Source organism: Crinia signifera, chromosome 12 (assembly GCF_055691185.1).
Source record: "Crinia signifera chromosome 12, ASM5569118v1, whole genome shotgun sequence".
NCBI lineage: Eukaryota > Metazoa > Chordata > Amphibia > Anura > Myobatrachidae > Crinia > Crinia signifera.
This window is the reverse complement of record NC_139228.1, coordinates 42,435,951-42,463,785: the sequence shown is the minus strand read 5'-3', so window position 1 is coordinate 42,463,785 and position 27,835 is coordinate 42,435,951. Positions and strand designations below refer to the sequence as shown.

Sequence of the window (27,835 nt, the reverse complement as noted above, 5' to 3'; positions counted from 1 at the left end):
GTAGGCAACAACCCTCCGTTACAACCTTGTATCAGTACGTATGACACATGCAGTTTCCCTTTGAAACACTATTTCCTTTTTAAGATACAGATTACAACAGATTCCTTGTTTGTTTGTTTTTTGAAAAAGCTGTAAAAAAAGGTTCTTTATTACAGGTATACCACTGATAATCCAGGACTGTGCTAATTTATCAGTGGTACATACTGTATAGCCGCATAGCAACAGCTTAAGATACAGAGCCCCCCGCAGCACTGCCTAGAACACTTCCACAGTCTAAATGACCTCTTCTGTGTACCAACCACATCCTGCAGCACCCAAAACTCCCCCTGGCACATGAGGTGTCATTAAAAGAGGTGCCACACAATGTTGTACCTGTAGTATTACAACAGTATTATTGTCCATGAGAAATAAATCTTGGAGATAAATTAGGAAACATCCAATGAAATGTGATTTAGGGACAATGCAGATGATGTTTCTACATCTTTGGGTGTGCAAGGTACAATGCTGCACTTTGCATTGTCCCTCATATCCCCATAGTAGTGAGCAGTAACCGTGGCATAACTATAAATTTTGCTCCCCCCTGCCAAAAAGTTTGTGGCGCCCTCCCCCCTCCTCTCCAGCATGTTTCCCCAGCGTGAGACGTGATGACGTCACACGCATAACGGAGAAGCTGAAGCAGGAGAGAGGAACAGAGACCAGCATACACTGCTGCTTCCCTTGACTCCGATGCATCCCAGGCCGCCCGCCCATCCTGTACACAGTAGCCAATAGCCGACTGTGTACATTCAATTGAATCAGTGGGGGAATTTGACATCTCTGCCATGGCCCCACATGTGCTGTGGCTGACTCACCTCCAGTGCTCAGTCAGTGGGCAGCAGCATGTCAGTGCGTCGAGCGGGTGCCAGCGCCCACACAGACCATGCTGCTGCTTGCTCCCCCAAGCGACTGCTGGGGCTGCCTTACTGTAGTTACGCCACTGAGCAGTAATATATTTAATGTTAAGATACCCTGTGCACCGCTGTACAAAAAACAGGAGCTCTTGCATTGCATTTAGTTGCCCTTATGTCAATTTTAATTTTGCTTCTTCCAGTTTTTTTGTGGTTTCTAATTTATAAAACTGCGAGAATACACATGCAAATAAACAAATCATATCCGTAAGTATCAAAATAAGTTCTTAGCGTTTTTTTTTATTTATTTATTTTACATTGAATATATAGGAACTGTCTATCTTGAAACAGTTTATCTATTTCCCTCTCACAAGCGACATGAAAGTCCATAAGGTGATCAAGCATATCTACTTAAGTTTCAGGTACGCAGACCCCATCAGTCTGCATACCCTGAAACGTACGTAGATATGCTTGATCACCTTATGGATTAAAAATCTTTTTTTTCACCATATAAAAAATTTTTCGAGTGCCTTTTTTTCAAATTGGATATATATGGAAGGGACTCACCCTCCAATAAAGAGGGCACAAGAGCAAGTTATCTCAACCAGCGGTAAGGCCTGAGTGATGGGTTGTTGTTGCTATATAATATATGCAAAGGAAAGCACGTTTAAACTAAAGCTTTCTTGCTCTTCCCAGGAATGTTGAAAGTCGATACAAGTAATTTTGAGGCTGAAATAGAGTATTTGATCTGTGTGGCTGACAAGTAAGCAACATTGGAAGGCCCACCTCTGCATACATTCAGTGAAGGGATGGTAGACTATTGGAAACCATTACTTTTGTAGTCCTTTGTGGAAAGAGGCTGTTAGGAGGTTTTTCTTGTTATAGAATAGCTAGAATCCGCATCCTGCAATAAAAAATAAAAGTTATGAATAACATTAGTGAGGAGATAAAGAGAAGTGGACAAGTTACCCTTACTCATCTAGCATTTCTGAAAGTATGGCTTAGGGGTGTATTCAATCTGCCGCTATTTCCAATGGGCAAAATATCAGCACTCGCCTATTCAATGATGGCCTTACCAACAGCATGTAGGCAGTCAGATCCGACTTTATTTTAAAGTCGGATCTGTTTTGTTGAAAACGGCTGCGGATTGTCGAATTTACGGACTTTGACACGGAACGGGTCGAAAACAGCTACGAATCCGACTGTCAGGAACATCCTGACAGTCTGATTCGTGATTGAATACCTCCCTTACACCTTTGAAGTTTAATTTTTTTTTCTGCAATTCAGTCTGGTTTAAATTAATTGTCATTTTTATAGTTTTTCTTAATTAAAAAATGGTCTACATTGAATGTTGAACGATGATAATGTTCTTATTTTAAAGTGTCTCACCATTGGTTCTGCTACTAGCGCTAGGGCTGTTTAGCCTGACTAGACATTGGACCTGAAAGGGTTAAGGAGATACTAGCAAAATGTAAATACATCCATTGGGTCCTATTCATTTAGCGATGGGGCTTAGCCCAGGGTTTAACACTCTGGGCAATACAGTTATAAGACCATTTCCTCCCAGGGCCAACACACATTAACCCATAGATTCAGGTTGTAGTGCCCATAACTATGGGTTATAGGAGTGAAGTGCCCTACTTACTTACCATGGATTTCTATTTGCCCCGCACCTAAATGAATATTCCCCTATTCTTGTGGCATACACTTGAGGCATTTATTTTCCATATCCCTCGTCGCCTTAATATAAGGGATTTATGGAACGGATGCTTTAAAAAAAAAAAAAATTCTCTTATCCTTATGAGAATGAATACAAAGTAAAAAATTAGCCACACATTTAACAATTGGCATTCAATGGTTCAGCATCAATGTTTTCTAATGCTTTGCCCTGTTCGCTGTGACAAGGTGTGTTTAGGACATTCCTATTTAACAGTTCCCTAATATCTCAAACATCTTGGAACTCCTAGCTGGTGGAGTGCTGCAATATTGATCACATGTTAATAAATATGGTCATATTCTCATTAACACATCTGTTCAGAACATAACTTCTACATCTTTAGGATCCATTGAAAAGGATAGGAGTTTCACATATAGCACTTACCAATCCACTTTTAAAGTTTTGTATTCTTTTCTGGCCAATTTTTGACGTTAACCAACACGCCCATGTAGGCGCATACTGCCAAAGGTAACATATAATTAAGAAGGGCTGGTCTGCAATCCAAGACTCATACAGGTTATTTGCAGCTGTAACCAAAATAAGGTGAGCACAGCGTTCCGTTGGCATTTTGTAAGACTGATCTCCAGTAGGACCAACTACCTACAACAGGAAAATGAAATGTTTTACAAATCAATGCTTATATCAGAAGTGGGTGTGGTATGGCAGCCCGACATTCGGGGTTCCGACAGTCAGTATATCAATATCGGAATCCCAAACGCCGGTACTCTGACAGGGGGACAAGCGTTACGAAGCACCTCGCGGGCTCAGTGGCTCACCACAGGTTCTATTCTCTATGGGGGTCGTGAACCCCCACGATGGAAATCCCGCCTGTTGGGCATTTGAACAGTCTGGATTCCAATGTTGGTATACTGGATCGAAGTAGACAATTGCATAATCCTGCAATAAGGATTCCCAGTTTCACCTATTTTGGCAAATAGACTGTTAAACCTCCATTACCTATGTGTTTGGCTGCTTTACTCTCCTAGGCGTTCTTTCTGTGTACTTTGCGAATACCTAATGAAACCTGGGTGCATACAGGTTTATAAAATGTAGAATTACACTATGATGCAGAGGGTGAAAACCGATAAAAGGGCCTAATTCAGCTTGGATTGCAAAACTACAACCTGTGGCAGAGCCCTGCAAGACGGGTCATGCCCAGCAGTGTGCCTGCAAAATGTTGCGGAAGTACCCTGGGTGCGAAGCCAGATCCAGGCTAGCCAAGTTTCGTGACGTAGTGGCTTCGTACAACGTTGTGCAGTTTCTGAGGCCGTTTCTCCTCCCCCCCCCCAAGGTTCAGGACTGCTCCAACAAAACGCTTGCTCACCGTCTGTCGCTACTTCAACTGCAGTTTAAGTGCTTGCACACTGGCGAATCAATGGATTTCCGGAAATCGACGATTATCAATTTTCAGAGATCTGCAGGGCTAGTTAAATTATTCCCTTAATTGGAGAACTTTCCTCTCCATGCTCTGTCCCCAGATAGCTGATATCCCTTTCAAGCCTGGGTCATTGAACATTGGTTTCAAGCCATATAATAGTGGCTTGAACCCCATTCACACCAAAGGCTGGATCTAGAATATTGCCGATGCTTGCAGAGGACAATCTCCCATCAATTAGAGTGATGCGCTCCCTGTGCTCGGAACAGGTCCCGGGTTACCCATTCATAATCTATTTCCCGGGTTGGATTCCCAAGTCACTGGACCTGCTTTAACCCTTTGACACCGAGCAGCAAACTTAGTTAACCTGGCAATAACCCAGGTTTGTGTAGCGGTGTGAAAAGGTTTTTAGAGATTGTGCTCTGTCCCCCAAATGACTGCCTTACAGTAGGTTGTTGGATAATGGCTGATAGAGATACTTTCATTTTCATATGTAGGGCTTAAAATTATACTGGCGGGGTATTGGAACTGATCTACCCCATCTTCCCCATTCGGAGGAACAAAGGTGCAGCTGGTGCCGTTAAAAAAAATACTTTGGAAAGAGAAATGTGAAATTGATCTGCTAATGGCCGACACATAAAAAGCTCAACATGAGTTTTTTTTCTCTAAACCGAAGCTCGCCATGTCAGGGGATTCGTACCACTAATTAGGGATCAGACAGACCCCCTATTAACATTTTTAAGTAAAGCAAGTCTACAAAATAAAGAAAGAACCAAGAAGTCAATTTAAGAGTGAAGATGAAATTGGGAATCCTTATTGCAGGATACTTAGATTATGATCTAATAAGCCACACAAGCCTGGAACTTGTCAGAAGTACTATGTTATGTGGACAGTTACCTGTAAAGTACATTACATACGGTATGTTAGCAAGTGGATGGAGAAGTGTACAGGTTACCTGATCCTTTTGATTCGAGAAAGCGTTTTCCACTATTTTGGATATAACCGGTCCTGGACATACAATGCTAACAGTAATGTCGGGATAAGCCCCCAGTTCAACTCGAAGACTATTGAAAAATCCCTGCAAGGCAAGAAACCACAGGATTATTTCATCATTATTATTTTTTTGAAAGCCTAAAACTTAAAGCGCACACGCACCAAAAATTTCAGCTGAGATTAAATAATATTCAATTAACTCAACGTCTTCATACATAAAGCAGGAGATGGGACTACGAATGGGATCCAAACAATTCAGACACACAGTAGTTAAATTTGATCATTTTGGTTTATCGGTATTTGAAAATAAATGTATTGCTGCGGGCAGGGTAAGTCCGAAGTTCAGAATCAGGGCATCTTTCTTATGCTTGGATCACTTATTATTTCTGAACCAAATTCATAAAACAGAAGCATGTGGGGGAAGCTTTTCTGCTAATTACACGCATGATTGACCTAATGCAACAGATTTACAGACTCAAAATATGCGGCACACAACTTAAAACAATGTACCTGCAAAGCATGCTTACTAGCAGCATATCCAGTAGACAGGGGTGCCCCAATAAAGCCTGTGACACTGCTTATTGCTATTATCTTTCCTTTTCTCCTTCTGATCATATGTGGCAGGACATATTTAGTTAGAGAAACTGTTCCCATATAATTAACGTCCATCAATCCCTTGTAAACATCCAATTCGGTTTCCTCAAACAGGGAGCGTTGGGACCGTCCACCATTATGTACTAAAATGTCAATCTGCGGAGAAAAATAAATAAATAAGAAGACAGGATATGATCATATAGATTTACATCTTTGGAGGGGTATGCAATCCCCGCCGGGGGAAATAGCCGCAGGCGCCTATTCCATGCGGTCTTGGCCGACAGCATTGAAGAGGCAGATGAACAGAACAGGGCCGACTTGGCCCGTTTTGTCGTGAATTGTCACTATCACGGCCGTATCTCGACAATTCACGGCTGTTTACACGGACACGCCCCCTTGTCACCGATCGCCAAGAGGGACATTTAATCCCGCCTGGCGATATGCTGCAAAAAGAACACGGCCAGGGTCACGGCTGTCAGGACGGAGCGACAGTCGTGACCCGGGATTGCATACCCCCCTAAATCTGGTAGACGCAATTAGGTATGGAATATCATTGTAGAAATCTGCAAATTGCCTCAATATGGCAGCGTGCTTGTTAGATCTCAGAATAAAGACAATGCCACCCCAAGATACACACAAAACTCCTTAGAACAGGCATGTCCAAACTGTGGCCCTCCAGCTGTTGTGAAACTACAAGTCCCATCATACATTGCTACAGTTTTGGTATTAGAGAATGCGAAAACTATGGCAAGGCATGCTGGGATGTGTAGTTTCACAACAGCTGGAGGGCCATAGTTTGGACATGCCTGCCTTAGAACTTGTTCAAAACTGGAGCGGTTATTTGACCACATCAATCCATGGTGTTGGTCCTGCCTGTCCTCTGCTACGCAGATTTGGATGCCTGGCGATCAGGCCAAAGGAACGGTGCTTGTGTGCAGCATAACAGAACATTTGCTGGCATCACAAAACGTACGCTGCGCAGTGCCAAAGTGAAGCTTGTTTGGCGAGAGACGAAGATCTTCCACGTGTTTACAGAATCTTTCAATGAATATGGAAGCGCTGAAAATGAGAACAAATCACTTACTCTGCCAAAATGTTCTATCACTTGATCCGTTGCGGCTTTGTGTGCACTTAGATCAGTTAGATCAAGGGGAACGATTAAAACATCTTTATCTTGTAAAGAGCCGATTTCTGTAAATAAGAAATAAAACAAATCATGTATGGAATTCCAATTTCGTAGCTAGGACAGCCACGCCTCTTTTAGTATGATATCTGACAGTTTACCAATGACATCCCATCATTTCTTCAATCTGCATTGTTTGTTTCTTTATTGATGTAACAGTAAATTTAAATAAACATTTTAAAACTAAACAAAATAGATGACCTCACCGTTTTTCCACACATGAATAGTTTTGAAATGAATTTGAGGATATAAAGGTGCATGCACACTATGCAGAGCGATGATGAGGAAAATTGCAAGCTAAAAATCACACAGTGCATACACACTGAGTGTTTTTCCCTGGGGTGGACGGCTTTCCATAGCAGGACGCTATGCATATCCCCACGACAGGACTGCATATTACCATCCTGGGCAGTAATATTCTGCCCAGATCGCATTGTAAATGCAGCCCTTATTAAATGGGCCCCTATATGTGCTAAGCAACAACCCCGCCCCCCCCCCCCCTCCACTACATGTTCAACGCTGCAGCCTCTGTCTGCATCCAAACACTTTTGCAGAACACATAAGACAGAAACGGTATCCAGACTGATCATAGACTGACTCATGATAGACACAACAAGCCCAAAGCATGGCGAGCGCAGCTGTACACTTAGACATAGGGATGGCCATCGACTATCGATGTTCCCAAAACAGTTTGATGCCATCGATGGATGGCATCCGATGTCACTATATATTTTTTTTACCCTGCTGGCCAGCTGCCCGGCTACTCCGAGAGGGGCTGGCAATAGAAATCTTGGGGCCCTGTACAATTATATTTCTGGGGCCCCCACCTAATCCCAAATCCACACAACCCTCTTCTGTACGAGCCTCATTTAACCTTTCGCTGCTCCAGATCCTGCTTTCAGGTGCGGACTTCTCTCGTTCTCAGTCCTGTTGGCCTGGCTCCTGCTGGCCTATCACTTTCACAAAAGAACGCCGAGCACTACAAGCAGGCACGGAACAGACTACCTGCGCATGTGCTATAAAGTACAGGAGACAGAGACGGAGGCTACAGTGGCAGCAGCGGGTATGGCTCTGCACCTGCTGCCACAGTCCATGTGCTCACACAGAGTAGATGGCTCTGAGCACCGAACGGCAGGGTGCACACACAGTACACAGCAGCGGCACACAGTGTCAGTCAGACTCAGCCACACACAGATGGTGCACAGTAGATGGCGTGGCCGCGAGGGTCACTGACAGGCCATGGGGCATGGAAGCTCTGGGGCCCTTGAGATTGCTGGGGCCCATCACACTTGTCCCCCTTGACCCCCCCCCCCCCTCTCGCCTGCCCTGACTCCGAGTCCTAGACTGTGCCTCACTTTCTGAATTAGAATTATGTCATCATGCAGCGCAGCAGCAGCGGCACTGGTGTGGGAGTCGGGACTATCTCTTGAAGTTATTTGTGTGCATGCGCGCACTGGTGTCTGGTGCGGTAGTGGACGGACTCCGGAGCAGGACAGAGTCATAGTCTACTACTTGCGCAGAGGAAGAACGGGACCGGGAGGCCGCCGCTGGGAGGTGCGCGCATGCGCGATAGAACTAACTAACCTGACGCGCTGGATAATAAGGTTACTTCTGCGAATGCGCACACACATGCGCAGAAGAAACCTTATTATCCTGCGCGTCAGGTATAGTTCTATCGTGCGTGCGCGCACCTCCTGGCGGCGGCCGCCCCCCGTTCTTCCCCTGCGCAAGTACACGATGGTGGGAACCATCGATGGCTGCTGATAGAATGGTTTATAGCCATCGATGGTTCCTGCATAAACTGCCATCGATGGGAACCATCCCTACTAAGACAGTGTCCATGTTGACCTGTCGACAGACACCCTAAAACATTAAAAACTCATGTCAACCTTACGGATGTTGACCTTTTACCTGTCAACCTTTAGACCCTGTCGACCACATGACTGTCTATGATGCATACCATAACCGACAGACACATACCAAGGCATTTTTGTTTCACTTTTAGCAGCTCAGCTTCTCTTCTGGATGACAGGACTAGTAAGGCCCCCAGTTTGGCTAACTGGTAACATAACTCCTCCCCGATACCACTTGATGCGCCTGTCACCCACACAACGCTGCCACAAAGTTTGCTTTCTGCAGAAAAAAAACAGGAATATTATATAGCAACACAAACAATGAGAGATTTTATATATTTATTTTGAAGGAAAGTTGCAAGTCTAGAATTACTACAAGAAACAATGTATTGCAGCAATAGATCAGGAACCTACAGCACTTAAACTTGAATATTTGTTTTTCCAACAACTAGAATTTATCATTTTGGACTATATAGTGCATACTGTACACATTAAACTATATAGTTCAGAGGGTTAAGTGTTAACAATATACTGTAGTGCATACACTTTAGCCCAGGGGTGGGGAACCCCAAGCCCGGCCCCCGTAGCTGGTCTGAGTGGCCCTCCCACCCGCCTTGCAGCTTTGCCGAGAGTCAAGTACAGAGGAATTCTCACGAGAGGTCGGTAGTTCTTGCGAGATTCCTCTTAATCAACAGCAGCCGGAGACTGTCAGTCCTATTAAGCAGCAGCCGCCAGAGCGTGAGACGGCTGCAGCAGGACAATTTGTAAGAGAAATGTTGGTACTTATGTATTAGCTGGGTGTCCGGCTACGCTGACAGCATAGCTTTGGCTACGTTGTCAGTGTAGCCATTGCCGGGAAGCCGACTAATATGCGGCGGGGATTCAGCGGCGGGCGGGCGAAGGGGCTTCGCTTACTGCATCCGGGATCAAGGCCAGGCGGCGGGGATCAGCGGCGGCCGGGCGAGATACAGGCGTCGGTACAGCAATGGACGTCATTGAGCGTAGTTACCGCTGAGGGAGCATCACATGGTTTCCCTGCTCCCCCAGCGGCACTATGCTAATAGCGTACATTGCTGCTGCCGGGGAGGACTGTCATGGTGGCCGCGATGCAGGGAGCCGAGTGCCGGGGACATCGGGGATGGTAAGTATAATGCACACTACACACACACTAACACAACATATCCCCACAATCCACGTCATCCCAGTGTCCATGTGGGCGTGGAGTTAATTCTAGAAAGCGTGGCGAGCCCCGCGAGGGGACGTGTATCCATGTGTGCTCGCCACGCTTTCTAAAGTTAACTCCACGCCCACGTGGGCACTGGGGATATGACGTGGATAGTGGGGATATGATCCTTTATGTATTAGCACAGCTTCAGTTACGTAAATTATGTAGCCAGCGTAAGTACCGAAAATTTTACATATGGCCCCCGAAGGATTTTTCCCCCATACAAACAGCCCTTGGCACAAAAGAGGTTCACCACCCCTGGCTTTAGCCGATATTCATGAAAATAGCGTTATTGTACATACTGTTAATGATAATCGGCAAATGTGTAAGTAACTTGGATTACATAAATTCATTGGCAAAATAAATATAAATGCTTGATTAGGTTTTCGCCTTTCAAGCGGTTTACACAAGTTGATAAAGGATCATATTAGGTCCATGCGGTAATTTTGTTGATGAACTCAGTGTACACAATATACCTGAATAAAGTGATGTTTCCTTCTTTGCCCTAGCAATGACAAGTTGGACTATGTATATATGTATGGATAGAGATATAGACATATGAAATGTATATAAGAAAGAGAAATAACATGTAAAAAGTGCTCATATAGATTTCATTGTATGTAACCCAGAACCAATACAGTATAAGTGGCTTTCTGAGACCACCTTGTAACCAGGTGCAACTAATACAGGTGCATGTGGGGCCGTAGCCCGCGGGTAATTACTGTACCTGGGGAATGACCAAAGCGCTCAGCCCACAACAGGGAGAGATCTGCATCAGCCCTAATAAGCCTGATGAGCTGTATGAGGCAGTACGCCAGGCAGCAGGCCCCCAGTAATAGAGCGGAGGTGAGCAGATCCATGTCATGCGTGAGTGAGGAAGCTGCACACCCGGTCCGTCACGCACAGCACAGGCAGCTCTGACACTGTGACCGTCCTCTAGTACACTCTCACACTAGTAATGATTATCAGAGGCGTTCCTTAGTTCCTTGTAAGTGGAAGGAACAGGAGGGTTCATCCTCCGTCCCGACTTCTCCCCGGCCCCTACTTCCTTGTTCCTTCTACATAGCGGAAGCCCGGTCGGACTCCGGAGCCATTGCTCCTCTTGTCATGCAGCCGCCCAGCAATGTCCTGCTCATGCGGGCAGGGCTGCTATATAACTGTTACTAACTACATTACGGAGCTAAGATGGCAGCAGCAGGCTGTGCTGTATTAATACAGACAGTAGTAGGCGATTATGCGTTCTGAAGATGGACAGACACTTGTTTGGGCTATGGGCTGGCCAGTTCCTTCAGGGATCCATTCATGTTAATTTAGATATTGGAGGTTATTCTGGTTGACTCGCAAGGCTGCCTTAGGACTATTTCACACACTCCGGCTCCTGCCGGACGGCGAAATCCCACACGGCCAAGTGCCGTGCTATGCTATTACTGAATGCCTGTCCTTGTGTTTCCCTCCTATATCCCTATAGATTGTAAGCTTGCAGCAGGGCCCTTTAACCCCCAAGTCTGTCTGTTGTTACCCAGTTTGTTTTATCACTGTCTACTATTGTAAAGCGGAATCTGCTGCGCTATATAAGAAACTGTAAATAAATAATAAATAAATAAGTAGTTGTCAATGGACACTATTGTGTCCATTCACATGGGATGGCCATGTTGCAGCCAGATCCCACCACTGGAAGGGACGGCTGCCTGGCTGTGGCCATCTCCTCCATTCTAAACTTCTTAGTGCGGCACGACTTCCTGGCCGTGCAGGATTTCGCCGTCCGGCAGGAGCCGGAGTGTGTGAAATAGCCCTTACGAGTCTACCAGACACCACCTGCCCCCACCCTCAAACGCCGTGAGTCCACACGCCGCCTGCCCGCCCTCCCACACTGCGAATCCCCGCATGGCTGCGAATGCATATCCTCCAACATGACCCTCTCCATTAGGTACAAAATGCTCTGTTCCTGGACTTCCCTCTTAATTTATGATTGACGTCACCTGTGTTGAACTAGTTTATTTATAAGAAAGGTGTGTCAACACAGGTGATAGCAATCATATAAGTAAGAGGGCAGTCCTCGTACAGAGCATTTTGTACCTAATGGAATGGGTCATGTTGGAGGGTATGCAAATGAATGTTTTGCATTAGAGGCACTGCAGCCAATCTGTGTCCACCATCACCAAGGATTATGTTGCCACCGTGCGGGCCTTATTTGTGGTGGACGGCAGGCACAATGGCCCAGTTAGAGAAGGAGGTAAGCATCTCATAGGGATCCGTACACTTGATGCTCAATGAAAAGCTTGTCCTGAGCAATGTTTCCGCACACTGGGTGCCAGAGCAGAGCAGAAGGAGGTTTTTGTGCCACAACATACTGGCCAGGTTTCATAGTGGTTCCTCAAAGTCTGTCTGAGAAATCATCAGTAGCGATGAATCCTGGATCTACATTTTTTACGCCAAGACCAAACAACAATCGGCTGAGTGGACCCCAGATCCTAAAATGTCTGTGGGTCAGCCTGAAGGGCCCACTGTTGCACCAAGCAGTCTAATACCCACCTGGTCCAGTGCAATTATTGCCACAATTTGCACTGCAGAGTTTGTATCCAGCTGCAACCAGGCCCAAGCCAGCCAGGCTAGTTTGGCCAGCTGAATCCTGGGATACTCAAAGCCCTCCAGCCACCAGTCATGGAATTCTTGGGCTTTGCTGGGAACTGTTACCTCAACCCTGCTGAGTATAGTCTTTGTAAGGCCAGGTCAGGAGTGTGCCTCAGCCACAGTTCTCTATGCCTCCCCTGTTAAACAGGAAGCCAGTCTATAAGACCATACCTCTGCAGGCCATTTTAAACGTGTGGTGGTGCGCTCAAATGTGCAAAGAAATGCCTCTATGTCAACAGCTGGAGTGAGCTTTGGTAATCTCACCCGCTCATGCCCACCTTTTCCCAGCTTCAATTCCTCATGAAACATCTGCGTCTGAGCTTGCTGTCCAACAGCCAGTTCAGTAGACCTTTTCAGTAATTCCTCCATATTACACTGCGTTCCCCCTTTAAGGGCAAATTTAGGAGGCATAATATAATGTGCAAGACTCACAAGACACCCGTCAGCTTTAATGTTATACTTGATGTTATACTTGAGGCCTCAGTGTGGATGTTTAAAATATGTGCCAGGCATCCTTTCAAATACAATTAATTTATTATAATACTTTCCAATTATACATCCATTTCATATCTGTGTAAATCTCATGTTGGTATACAATAATAATGGGACAATATTGTATAGAGCTTTATTATTGTTATTTCTTGTAACATTCAAAATGCTAAATTTTTATATGTACATAGTATACTTGTTTTCAATGCTTCTACCGCTGGCCGGGGGGGGGGGTTATGGAGAGCCAGTAGCTGGGAGCAAGCCAAGCTGCATAAAACAATTAACCCCATACAAATAAATAGGAAGCCACTGATTGGCTGAGAGCTTTCTCAACTGGCTTTTCCTGCCCGGCTCTCTGGTCCCCTCGCTGCCTCTATTCGTCACCTGTCCACCGCCACTCTGTGTCTCCCTGCCCAGCTCAAATCGTATGTGTGTGTCGCACAGTCCGCATCAAATCGAGTCAGAAGATTGGACGTGTCATCCAATATTCTGACTCGATTTGATGCACACGGGACTGTGCATCGGGTTGGACATGAGGGTTGGTGCATCGGGTCAAATACATGAGATTTGGTACGATTTATCGGCCTGGTCTGTCGGAATCAGGTCAAATCAGACCAAATCTCACTAGTGTATTTAGTAACGCTGTTTCAGATCCAGACCAAATCAGCAAAAGGTCATCTATATTCCTTGCATTTAAATTAATGTTCTCAGACACCTCTTTTTAGAGAAAACATGTATATGTTTGCTTGTGGTGGGGCTATGTTGGACCCCATAGCACAGCCAGTGAGTTGTAAAAATTATGTAATTTTTCTTCATCCAAACTGTTGAACTGGTTCACATTGAGAAGGTTGTGTACCATTTCAATCTGTTTTCATGATGAATAAAGGTACACAAGTTCTTGACATCAAGTATGACAATATGCGGTAATTCTCCAATTGAGTCAAGTTTCAGTAATAATTGGATTGTGTCTTTTAAAAAGAAATTCTGCTTGGCGATGAGTGGCTGAAGGAGAGAGTGCAGAAACTGGGAGGCCGGTTGGCACAGCAACCCTTGAGCTGAGATGATCGACCTTCCTGAAGGTCACATGGAATCTTTGTGTATCTTAGGTATTGTGTATATGATGGGCACTATCGGATGTGTCTTAGTTGGGCCTGATACACTTTTGAGCTAATAAGCTTTTTTTATACGGCTTGGTGGAGAATACTGTCAAGTACCTTTTTGTATTCCTCTGTTGGGTTACGCTGTAGTTTGCAAAAGGTCTCTTGATCCATTAGCTGATTATACAATTCTGCAACGTACTTGACTGTATCCTGGACAACAATGCCACCCCCCTTATTGGTGGGGAGCACTATAATGCTGTCCTCTTTGGATAGCTTATGGAGTGCTATTCTTCCCCTCTACCACATTGTGGTATCTCTTATATGGTGTCTTTGCTAATTTGGACACAGATTCATCTAAAAGTCTTGAAAATATATTTTTAGCAAGGGGTTACATGATGGAGGGTCATAGGTGATGTTTTTTCAATTTTGAAGAAATGCGCTGTGGGTGCCAGGTGGGACAATGCAGCGGTTTGAAAGTATTCTTTAATAAGCATGGACCTGTCAAAATTCTGCAAGTAAATTTTCCACTGTAGGTCATTGTGTCGATTAGAGGGAATGAAAGACAGACCATTTTCTAAAACTTTTATTTGAGATGGTGTAAGGGCTTTGGAGGATAAATTATATATTAAGTCCCCCATTTTTTATTATTATTATCCTTTATTTATATGGCACCACAAGGGTTCCGCAGTGCCCATAATCAAAATAGGAAAACTGTGACTTACAGTTGAATACAATACAGGACAGTAGTACAGGGTAGATGATTATAGGAACATCAGCTGATTACTGCAACATAAGTATCCAGGTGGCAGAAAAATAGTCGAAGACTATTAAAGTAAAAAAGGGTAAGCACATGAGGTAAGAGGTCCCTGCTCGTGAGAGCTTACATTGTAAAGGTGGCTTTGTGTATTCTTTCAGTCTGGCTCCACCTACGGGTGGACAAGACCAGTTCCTCCGTCATGTGCCCTGGTGACCTGGTCTAAAGGGATGGTGGGTGCTGGAGTTATGTCATGAGAATCATACACCAAAAAGTTGCTGTCACTACTGGAACCAGATTGGTCCTTACGAGATTGTTGTTGCCTCTTTTGTCTCACTGTTGACCTTGTGCATATAGACCTTTTGGTGTTGAACTATTGACTGTCTATCTAGAAACCATCTTCCCTTCAATCTGGATCCTTTTACACTACATACATCTTGACAAAGGCATGACCAAGCCCTGAAAAATTGTCTCACTTGGGTTTATATGCAATATAATTATTTTGAAATTTGCCTCTGAATGCTGCCGGATTTATTTTACTGCATTCTGCCCTGCTAGAGTGAATTCGGAGGGCACCCGGTAAATCAACTATTTGTACCAGTGAGTGCCAGCTGTTGGTCATTATATATATATATATATATATATATATATATATATATATATATATATATATATATATATATATAAGAATTGCATTAGAGAGCCAGCATCATCAATGTGAAAAAAATACTCATTTATTTAAAGGCATATAAAGTGCAAAAAATCGGACAAAAAACCGACAGAGAAGGTAGAGGAGACATCTACTTATCATATCATAATGAAAGGACTTCAGAGATGTTCAAACACGGTCTCCCTCCACCAGACAGTCATAGCACCCGACAGGCTGTTTCGGTGCTAACAACAGCACCTTAATCATGGGCATGGACGGAGACCGTGTTTGAACATCTCTGAAGTCCTTTCATTACGATATGATAAGTAGATGTCTCCTCTGCCTTCTCTGTTGGTTTTTTGTTCGATTTTTTGCACTTTATATGCCTTTAAATAAATGAGTATTTTTTCACATTGATGATGCTGGCTCTCTAATGCAATTCTTGTATTACACCATTTCATGAGCTTCAGCACTCCTCTCAAATATTGAGCTAGTGTGTGCAGCCTTGTCTCATGGTTATGCTATATATATATATATATATATATATATATATATATATATATATATATATATATATATATATATATATATATATATATATATTTAGGGTGCCCTATGGCTTGTGACCACATTGTTTAAACAGACATTGCAGGGGCTCTGCACACACTAAATTAACTGATAATAAATAGTGGAGATTTGGTTCATGAATTGATCAATGCATTTAAGCCTGCAGCCCTCTTCACAGGACCCCACTTTTCTGCAGGCTGCAGAAAAGTGGGGTCCCGTGAAGGGGGCTGCAGGCTTAAATGCATTGATCAATTCATGAACCAAATCTCCACTATTTATTATCAGTTAATTTAGTGTGTGCAGAGCCCCTATAATGTATATATATATATATATATATATATATATATATATATATATATATATATGAATAGGAAAAGGGGGGGGATTGGGGTGCGCTACTAGATATAAACTCTGTACCTCCCAAAACACAATTATAATAACATTTATATAGAATTTCTTTAAAATTTCATTAAAATTTCATTTTCTTGAATTTTCATCCACAATGATTAGACCCAGTCCATGTCTGGAAAAATATTTCTTTTATTAAAGATCAGAAACCCGACGCGTTTCGTCTAAAAGACTTCATCAGGGGTGATCACTGGGGGTGGTACAGAAGAGAAAAAGGGGAAGGGATATGTAATTTCCATAATATTTCCATAAAAATACAATCAGAGATTTTTTCCATTTTTACATTAGCTTACATACCGATTGGAAAAAAGACAATTTCATGCAGCTGATCCTGGTATGGAATATTTCTGCTGATCGAATAATATGTAAAATCTAAAATAATAATGGTTTAAAATTAATACTGTTCATAAGTATCTATTTAAAATAATTGAAACGGGGAATGAGGGAGGAGCTAGCATCCGAAGAGTTAATTATAATGTTCAAATCTTACCACAGTTTAGGTATAAATGGTAAGAACCGATAATAAGATCCGATAGTAGTAAGATCCGATAGTGGACCTTTTCTGATCTTCGATAGATTTGTGGGTATCCTTTATTATCTCTATACAGAAATAGAACAATACGACTTAGTGAGGTGTAATTTTTACTAATTTGTCACCAACTGGTCCTTTAATTAATATCTCCATATAACCGTCTATTTAAATTGTGATTGACCATATGGCAGAGTTCTTAAATAAATATATATATTTTTTGTGAAAATATGCACATGGTCTAATATCAATTCTATGCCTTTCTAGCATTCAATTGATATGACAACTAATATACATTTCGAGAGAATTTATGTACATTATTACACATTTTCATTTGTATATATTCTTCAAGAAAAATAAATTCATCAACAATTCATGTATGTTATTCAAGAAAATTATTTCATCAACAGGTATTTATAAGCAGGACTTATAAGATACAAACAGTATAAATGAAATCACAGAGTAGAATACAATGTTGCAGTATGCACAATTTATCTTACCAGGACAATGGCTTCAATGACCTCCTCGCTCTACATCCAAAGTGGGAATGAGAGAGAGAGGCAGCCTGCCTGCTATTTATGAGGACTGGGGTGAAGATTACTTCCTGTTTAATCGTTAGCTTAATAACTCTTAATAAAATTCATTTAACAATGGTGACAGCTAGCGGCTTGAGACTGTGATTAATTCTATTAGTGATATTGATTATTAGGGTGATGGATATTTTATAATAGCCTTTAGTAGTTTACCAGAGCTGTAATTCATTCCTATGGAACGCACCTCGAGTGCGTGTGCGTTCCATTTGCCCTATATGGGCTTTCCGGCTCCTTACTGTGTATGGAACGCACATCAAGAGCGTGTGCGTTCCATCTTCCCGACACGGATTTCCTGGTTATATTCACATATAAACTTAGGACGGACTTGGCGTTCTATTAATTTTAACTGAAATCTAAAGAGGTATTTGCTTCTGAAAGCAATATGTTTGAACGTGTGATGTATGCGCTCCATCGCTCTGGAGACTGACTTATTGAAATGACGTGTGCGTGCCAATGAATTTCTGAATGGCTCACATCTATGACGTTTGCGTTCCAGGATCCCGGAGTCGACCAATTTGGATTTATATTTAACTGAATTGAGTATGGTATTATTATGGTATATTAAATCCTTTATAATTTCACTTCCAATGTTAAATAAATGCATACTTCTAAACGTTTTAACTCTTTAGTAATGGAAGTGAATGCATACCATTCTTTATTGGTGGGCTAGTCCACCCTATATTTTACATATAATGTACAGGTGTTTTGTCAATCAAATAACTAAAGTGATATGATATTTTATATATAGATTGTCCGATGTGCCACATTTAGGTATATCTTTTTGTGCTAACTTCAAAGTGAGTTACTTCTACATAAATTACAATTATTAGGGAATAATTAAATATAATCAGTTAATATGTAGATGCCAATAATAATATGGATGGATTATGAAGATAAATTGTGCATTTACAGTGATTATCCCATAAGTACCATATATACATTTAAAAGTTCAATATTAACAATAATTTGCCATCAATGGCTTGAACAATGTTTATTAATTATTTATAGGCTCCTATAGGCCAGTAATTGTCTTATAAATACAATTAAGGATTAAATATTAACAATGATTTGCCTTAATGGCCTCATTAATATTTCTTAATTATTTATAGGCTCCTATGAGAGTTTAATATTTTTTCTTCAGAATATAGTGGGACATAGCGTCGTGATGATTATAAAATGACATATAAAGTGTCTTATTAAGTGATATTATTAACATTTGGCTAAAAAGTGGTAATATTACATTTGGCAAATCAATTTTTCTTATATAAATTTACATATAACAATTTGTGAGACCTATAAAAGGATTTAGAAAGAAGTGAAAAATTATTAAGGCATTCCCTTCTAATGTCGCCTTGTGGTGGGTACTCTATATAAGTGAAATAAAAAAGGACAGAGTAAAGAGGGATTGTGAATCCAAGACTGTGTTGGGAAAGTGGTCAATATTTGAAGTGTTTAATTCTTCATAGGAATGAGACTATATCAATGTTCTCATTTAAACCATTTGGGATGAGTGTGTTGATAGAAAAAATCCAAAAACTCTCACGTTTGGACAATTTCAGTTCTCTGTCACCACCTCGGGGGTCTGGTTTGATGTGTTCCAAAGCGGTAAATGAAAAGTTGTCTTTATCAATCTTGGAGCTGTGTTTGTCACCGTAGTGTCTTGAAAGGCTATGTAGCATGAATTTGTTCTTAATATTACGCATATGCTCTTGGATACGTATCTTCAGTTGTCGTTTTGTTTTTCCGATATATGAATAACCGCAACTGCATTTAATCTTATAGACTACGAATGTGGTGTTACAAGTACAATTGAAATTTAGTTTGAGAGTTTTGTTCGAATTGATCTGGTGTTGGAATTGCGTTTTTTCCATATATTTACAACATATGCACCGTTGGCATGGTACACAATGGTTGGCTGTATTCAGAAATGTTTTTTTTGGGACTGGATCTGAATTTGAATTTCGCAGCCTACTCGGGGCAACTAGGCTCTTTAGATTTGTAGCTTTTCGATAAATTATTAACGGCTTGGCTGGTAAGTTTGGGCCAAGTATAGGATCCTTTAGTAAGATTGGCCAATGTTTTTCCAAAATTCTTTTAATTTTATTGTTCTCTCTGTTGTACTGTGTAACAAAGGGGCGGTTATTCTCCCGACAGTTCGAATTCTTAGGATTTTCTTCAAGTAGGGCTCTTCTATCCCTCTGAAAGGCCTTTCTCTGTGCATCTTTGATTTTTTCCACATCATAGCCCCTCTCCATGAATTGTTCTCCCAAAATGGATGATTGAGACCAGTAGTCAGTATCATTACTGCAATTCCGTTTCAGTCTAAGAAATTGTGCATATGGCACTCCGTTTTTCCATCTTGGAAGGTGGCAGCTGGATTGTGGTATAAAACTGTTGGCGTCTACTGGTTTAAAAAACGTCTTTGTAGAGACCGTTCTCCCAGGTTCCCCAATTAACTCTAAGTCGAGGTACTCAATGGTTTTTTGGTCCGAACTGTATGTAAATTTAAGCCCAAAGGAGTTATTGTGCAGATGCGTCATCAGTTTTTCAATATCGTCACGACTTCCTTTCCAGACTATTAATATATCATCTATATATCTTTTATACAGATGCATCAAAGGGAAAAAGATTGATTCATAGATGTAGGTTTCCTCCAACACTGCCATTACTAGATTTGCGTATGAGGGTGCAAATTTCGTACCCATTGCAGTTCCATGGATTTGTAAATAAAAATTTTTATTAAACTCGAAATAATTATGGGTCAAAATGTAAAAGATACTGTCCAGTATGAACTTTGCCATTCCTGCAGGTAAGTTGGTGTCTCTTTGTAATATGTTTTGGATTGCTTCAATGCCCTCTTTGTGCGGTATGGAAGAATATAGGGCTTGTACATCAATGGTAATCCATGTCATCTCTTCAGTCCAGGTTAGGTCTTTAAGATTTCTCAATACGCAGGTGGAATCTTTCAGGTGCGATAAATTTTTTGTGACGTAAGGCTGGAGCTTCAAATCGATGAAATGTGACAGATTGGAGGAGATTGATTGGATTCCTGCGACTATCGGTCGTCCTGGAGGTGATTCTTTGCACTTATGTATTTTTGGCAGATGATAGAAGGACGGAGTGAGTGGGAATTTTACGTTCATATAGTCGAATTCTTTTTGAGTTATTACTTTATTTTTCTTTGCTTCCGACAGTAGGTTGTACAGATCTTCTTGGAATTTATTTGTAGGGTTCTCTCCTAATTCTTCATAGGTACACCCATCGTATAGGATCCTATTGGCCTCCTTCAAATATGCCTCTTTTGATTGGATAACCACAGCTCCCCCTTTGTCCGCACTTTTAATGATCAATTCTTCCTCTTTCTTTAGTTCTTTTAAAGCACATAGCTCCTTAGAGTTTAAATTGCTGTTATATTTCATATTTTTATCCTTGATTTCTTTAAAGTCTTCGTTCACAGAGTCAAAGAATACATCTATGTAACTTCCTCTCGACTCCACAGGGTAAAACTTAGATTTTAATGACACTGTTGGAGATCTTGATTCCTGAGCTGTGTTGTTTGGAGTATCTTCCAACTTTGGGTTTTTTAGGAAATGTCTTTGTAAGGTTAAATTCCGGACGTATTTGTTCAAATCAATGAAAAGTTCAAATTTATTTACATGACCGTCTGGTGCAAATTTAAGACCTTTTTCTAATAATTCAATTTGTGCTGGTTGTAGCCAGAGCCGCCGAGAGGCAGGGGGGGCGGGTACATTTTACCTGGGCCCGGGCCTGCCAGGGGGGCCCGGGTCCAGACACACACTTTAAAAAAAAAAATTTGTTGGGGCTGCGGGAGGACTAGTGTCCGCCCGCCCGACCACCCGCCCATGTGTCTGGCCACCCGCTTGTCATCTGCGGCTGCCCCTGCCTTTCCCGTCCCCTGCATATAGTGCAGTGTCACAGAGAATAAGAGACAGACGCTAGAAGTCATAGTTCACCTCTAGCGTCTGACAGGAAGTACAGCTCTGCACTTCCTGGTAATGCTGCCGGGCTGTGCTCCCTGTCAGACGCTGGAAGTGAAAAATGACTTCTAGCGTCTTATCAGCAGAAGCAGGGGAGAGTGAGACTGACAGCCAGGGCTCTGCACTGTGGGGCTGGCCCCGCCCACCACACTCGGAGCAACAGCAGCAGCAGCCCGGCTCCGTGTGTCAGGGACAAGCCCTGCTCCTGCCTCTTCCTGCTCCTATATGTCTGCCTTTAGCTGCCTGCTCCACTACACTGCCGGGTCCCTGCACCACAGGAGGGAGAACACAGCCAGGTGAGAGCTGTATCTCCTGGGGCAGTGGGGGCTGCAGAAAATGTGTTTGTATGTGGGGTGGGTGTGGGAGGAGTTGGCTGGGTGTAATTTAAAACAGAGGTTTTAATGGCTTTAATATGAGTATTTTTTTTGGGGGGGGGGGGGGTGTATAATGTAATACTGTACAATGGTGTGTGTGTGTGTGTGTGTGTAATGTAACAGCAGTGTGTGTGTACTGGCTGTAAGATGGCATGCTGTGTATAATTTAATATAATGGTGTGTGTGTGTAATGTAACAGCAGTGTGTGTGTGTGTGTGTGTGTGTGTGTGTGTGTGTGTGTGTGTGTGTGTGTACTGGTTGTAATATGGACTACTGTGTATAATTTAATATTATGCGTGTTATGTGGCAGTGTGTGTATGGGGGAGCTGTGCGTAATGCAGGGCTCGACAAACCCCGGGGCCAGGTCGCCATGGGGACCAGAACCTGCGGGTGACCAGATTTGCCAGGTATCAGATCACACTGGGCAGAGTGGTGGTTTCTGTCAATGCAACAGCCGGGCAGAGTGGGGACAATCCCCCTGGCTCCGGCTGTGTCAGATCAAGTCCGCAGTGTGGAGATGGCTTGCGACCAATCCGAGCTCGCACTTCGGGAGCCAAGCATGAGCAACAGTGGTGGCTCCTGATTGGCTGTCAGACCACAAGCTCCAATTGGCTCTAAAGCCACCTTGAGTTTTGAAATAGCCACGCCGTGGACCTGATCTGATACAGCCGGAGCCAGGTGGATTGTCCCCCACAGCGTTTGTCATTACCGCGCATTGTAGCGGTGGGGAGGGAGAGAGAGGGAAGAGGAGGAGGGGTAATCCCTTATGGCAAATAGCATGTTACCCCTGGCAAAGAGTATGCAACTCCTGGCAAAGAGTATATTATCCCTGGCATCAAGCAAGTGGTATAATATTTAATGGGTGTGTAGCATGTATAATAGGCATTGCAGTTCACACATTTTCATCCTGGCTCCTACATTTTTAAACATTTGCCAAGCCCTGGTGTAATGTAATAGCATGTATGTACTGGGTGTAATATGGGGGAATGTGTGTAATGTAATGTAGTGGTGTGTACTGACTGCAATATGAGGGGAGGGTGGTGGGGTAGATGTGTGTAATACATACTTATATATGTATAGGCAGCAAGAGAGGCAGAAGTTTTCTTTCACATGTTTAGTGCAGTGTTACAGGAAGCAAAATCCGTAACTGAATCAGGCCCAAAGTGTTCCAGAGTTTTCTTCTGCCACTGCAGGAAAACCCCATAGTGGCCATAGGTGAAGTTAGACATGCCCTCTGGGCAGAGCATGACACACCCTCTCAGTGACACATTGCGTTCTTTTAGCAGCTCAAATCTCCCTGAAATTAGTTTTCAAAAGTAGGCAAGTATGATTAACCCCTTGGCAACAAGCTAGAACCACTGGCAATGGAAAATAACCCCCCTTGGCAACGAGCATTTACCCCTGGCAAAAAATAACCCCTTGGCAACATCCAATAACCCCTGGCAACGCATATAACCCCTTGGCAACGAGCAAGAACCCCTGGCAACAGACATTGACCCCCCCTTGGCAACGAGCAAGAAACCTTGGCAACAGACATTAACTACTCTTGAAAACAAGCAATAACCCCTGGCAATGCATATTAACCCCTCGCTAACCGACATTAGCCACCTTGGCAACGGACATTAACCCCCTTGGCAACGGACATTAACCCCCTTGACAACAAGCAGGTAATTTATAATTTATTAGAAGCCTTACTGTGGGGGGCAACGTGGTGTGGCATAGTCAGTGGCAGGTATTCAATGCTCTGGGCGAGTGGTGACAGCGAGCAGGGCTTCCTGCTCGCTGTCACCACTCACCCTGACAGCATTCAACACAGCCTCCGCATCCGCCAATTTCCCCTCGCTCCGTTTTTTGAGCGAGGGGGAATTGGCGGATGCGGCTCCAGAAGCAGTGAGAAAACTGCGAGTTTTCTGCAGCAGCCGCGGGTCTCGCTGTTTCGGGGAATTCTCGCCATCCTGTGACGGCGAGGATTTCCCCAGAACGTTGCATAGTGCGAGCGGCCGGCACGGGGGTTAAACAGCGAGGATCGCTGGTTTTCCGCAATCCTCGCTGTTTAACCCCCTCGCCGGCCGCTCACACCGGCATTGAATACCTGCCAGTGTGTATCGATTTTTGTGTGACATCCCATTTTTTGGGGACGGTCCTGCGGGAATTAAACACTGCATGCTTCTAATAAGGCGGGGAGGCTGAGGGCATGGCCAGCAGTTCACACAGCACTGGCCATGCCCTCACAGCGACAAATGGCGCCCAAAATTTTTTGGTGTGTGCCTGCGGCACGCACATATATTCCTTTGTCCGCTGCCAAAGTTGGGAGGTATGCACCTCTTTTCTGTAGCTCGCCACTCCAGGGGGGGCCCCGTGACGCTGTTGTACCGGGGCCCAGGATTTCTCTTGGCAGCCCTGGTTGTAGCTCCCTCTGAGCGAGGTTAACAACCCCTGTCTTGGTGCCTCTTGTAATTGCAGTACACGTCTGCTTCGTTTTGGGCTTAGCTCGACCACCTCTCTTGCCTCTTCTTCTCCATAGAAGCTCCGTTTTTTCCCTTGTGGGGAATCCAGACGGTGATGTAGTTCTTCTTTTCTTTGTATTGAATGGTGAGGGACATCCCTCTTTTCTTCTAAAAAATGCATTCTAGAATTTATTGGTGATGGTGATCTGTCATATCTTTGTCTATAGGACGGGAACCGTTCTCTGTTTCTCCCTTGGTGATATGGGACTCTTTGATGGTAGTCATTTGAATTTAGCCTTTGGCGTTGGTTGTTTTTTTCATATCTGGATCTAGGAGAGTAATACTTTGTCGATCTTTGTTCAGCCCTTGGCCATATGTAGTCGTTTTGGGTACGTCTAGGTGGGTCGAATTCTCTTAGTTTGTGGTATGTCGGACGACGTTCATTTTGTTGGTATGAGTTATAATCAGATCGTCTTTCTTGATTATTCCAAGAATGTACCTGGCCGCTCACATAATCGTTCCGGTCCCTTATAAACTTTTTCTGTTTTTTGGAGATAACATCATTTTCAATACTTTCGATCTTATGTTGTAAATCATTGATATCTCGTTTGAACTCTTCACTAGATTCGAACTTCTCCAAAGATTTTTCCAACTTATTCATTTCTTCTTCAATTTTTATGATTTCTCTTTTTCTTTCGGAGATAATCAATGCGTAATATTAAGAACAAATTCATGCTACATAGCCTTTCAAGACACTACGGTGACAAACACAGCTCCAAGATTGATAAAGACAACTTTTCATTTACCGCTTTGGAACACATCAAACCAGACCCCCGAGGTGGTGACAGAGAACTGAAATTGTCCAAACGTGAGAGTTTTTGGATTTTTTCTATCAACACACTCATCCCAAATGGTTTAAATGAGAACATTGATATAGTCTCATTCCTATGAAGAATTAAACACTTCAAATATTGACCACTTTCCCAACACAGTCTTGGATTCACAATCCCTCTTTACTCTGTCCTTTTTTATTTCACTTATATAGAGTACCCACCACAAGGCGACATTAGAAGGGAATGCCTTAATAATTTTTCACTTCTTTCTAAATCCTTTTATAGGTCTCACAAATTGTTATATGTAAATTTATATAAGAAAAATTGATTTGCCAAATGTAATATTACCACTTTTTAGCCAAATGTTAATAATATCACTTAATAAGACACTTTATATGTCATTTTATAATCATCACGACGCTATGTCCCACTATATTCTGAAGAAAAAATATTAAACTCTCATAGGAGCCTATAAATAATTAAGAAATATTAATGAGGCCATTAAGGCAAATCATTGTTAATATTTAATCCTTAATTGTATTTATAAGACAATTACTGGCCTATAGGAGCCTATAAATAATTAATAAACATTGTTGAAGCCATTGATGGCAAATTATTGTTAATATTGAACTTTTAAATGTATATATGGTACTTATGGGATAATCACTGTAAATGCACAATTTATCTTCATAATCCATCCATATTATTATTGGCATCTACATATTAACTGATTATATTTAATTATTCCCTAATAATTGTAATTTATGTAGAAGTAACTCACTTTGAAGTTAGCACAAAAAGATATACCTAAATGTGGCACATCGGACAATCTATATATAAAATATCATATCACTTTAGTTATTTGATTGACAAAACACCTGTACATTATATGTAAAATATAGGGTGGACTAGCCCACCAATAAAGAATGGTATGCATTCACTTCCATTACTAAAGAGTTAAAACGTTTAGAAGTATGCATTTATTTAACATTGGAAGTGAAATTATAAAGGATTTAATATACCATAATAATACCATACTCAATTCAGTTAAATATAAATCCAAATTGGTCGACTCCGGGATCCTGGAACGCAAACGTCATAGATGTGATCCATTCAGAAATTCATTGGCACGCACACGTCATTTCAATAAGTCAGTCTCCAGAGCGATGGAGCGCATACATCACACGTTCAAACATATTGCTTTCAGAAGCAAATACCTCTTTAGATTTCAGTTAAAATTAATAGAACGCCAAGTCCGTCCTAAGTTTATATGTGAATATAACCAGGAAATCCGTGTCGGGAAGATGGAACGCACACGCTCTTGATGTGCGTTCCATACACAGTAAGGAGCCGGAAAGCCCATATAGGGCAAATGGAACGCACACGCACTCGAGGTGCGTTCCATAGGAATGAATTACAGCTCTGGTAAACTACTAAAGGCTATTATAAAATATCCATCACCCTAATAATCAATATCACTAATAGAATTAATCACAGTCTCAAGCCGCTAGCTGTCACCATTGTTAAATGAATTTTATTAAGAGTTATTAAGCTAACGATTAAACAGGAAGTAATCTTCACCCCAGTCCTCATAAATAGCAGGCAGGCTGCCTCTCTCTCTCATTCCCACTTTGGATGTAGAGCGAGGAGGTCATTGAAGCCATTGTCCTGGTAAGATAAATTGTGCATACTGCAACATTGTATTCTACTCTGTGATTTCATTTATACTGTTTGTATCTTATAAGTCCTGCTTATAAATACCTGTTGATGAAATAATTTTCTTGAATAACATACATGAATTGTTGATGAATTTATTTTTCTTGAAGAATATATACAAATGAAAATGTGTAATAATGTACATAAATTCTCTCGAAATGTATATTAGTTGTCATATCAATTGAATGCTAGAAAGGCATAGAATTGATATTAGACCATGTGCATATTTTCACAAAAAATATATATATTTATTTAAGAACTCTGCCATATGGTCAATCACAATTTAAATAGACGGTTATATGGAGATATTAATTAAAGGACCAGTTGGTGACAAATTAGTAAAAATTACACCTCACTAAGTCGTATTGTTCTATTTCTGTATAGAGATAATAAAGGATACCCACAAATCTATCGAAGATCAGAAAAGGTCCACTATCGGATCTTACTACTATCGGATCTTATTATCGGTTCTTACCATTTATACCTAAACTGTGGTAAGATTTGAACATTATAATTAACTCTTCGGATGCTAGCTCCTCCCTCATTCCCCGTTTCAATTATTTTAAATAGATACTTATGAACAGTATTAATTTTAAACCATTATTATTTTAGATTTTACATATTATTCGATCAGCAGAAATATTCCATACCAGGATCAGCTGCATGAAATTGTCTTTTTTCCAATCGGTATGTAAGCTAATGTAAAAATGGAAAAAATCTCTGATTGTATTTTTATGGAAATATTATGGAAATTACATATCCCTTCCCCTTTTTCTCTTCTGTACCACCCCCAGTGATCACCCCTGATGAAGTCTTTTAGACGAAACGCGTCGGGTTTCTGATCTTTAATAAAAGAAATATTTTTCCAGACATGGACTGGGTCTAATCATTGTGGATGAAAATTCAAGAAAATGAAATTT

General features: G+C 42.1%; 1 protein-coding gene across 1 annotated transcript; it reads right to left on the bottom strand.

Annotated features, from left to right (window-relative positions):
• Positions 1–1,044: 1,044 nt before the first annotated feature.
• On the bottom strand, positions 1,045–11,000 carry DHRS7 (dehydrogenase/reductase 7). Its single transcript, XM_083166884.1, has 7 exons — positions 10,555–11,000; positions 8,730–8,882; positions 6,651–6,757; positions 5,483–5,722; positions 4,935–5,057; positions 2,989–3,204; positions 1,045–1,791 (listed from the first exon to the last, which is right to left on the bottom strand). The coding sequence occupies exons 1-7, from the start codon at positions 10,685–10,687 to the stop codon at positions 1,750–1,752; spliced, it is 1,014 nt and encodes a 337-aa protein (XP_083023010.1). The 5' UTR covers positions 10,688–11,000; the 3' UTR covers positions 1,045–1,749.
• Between the last annotated feature and the right edge of the window lie 16,835 nt (positions 11,001–27,835).

What these genes read in the sequence shown, in the direction of transcription:
- DHRS7 (XM_083166884.1), bottom strand. Translation starts at nt 10,687, where the DNA reads ATGGATCTGCTCACCTCCGCTCTATTACTGGGGGCCTGCTGCCTGGCG. An exon ending in TGATAGAACATTTTGGCAGA is followed by an intron (nt 5,723 to 6,650) that starts GTAAGTGATTTG and finishes TTTTCTCCGCAG; the next exon opens with ATTGACATTTTAGTACATAA. An exon ending in TCTCGAATCAAAAGGATCAG is followed by an intron (nt 3,205 to 4,934) that starts GTAACCTGTACA and finishes TTCCTGTTGTAG; the next exon opens with GTAGTTGGTCCTACTGGAGA.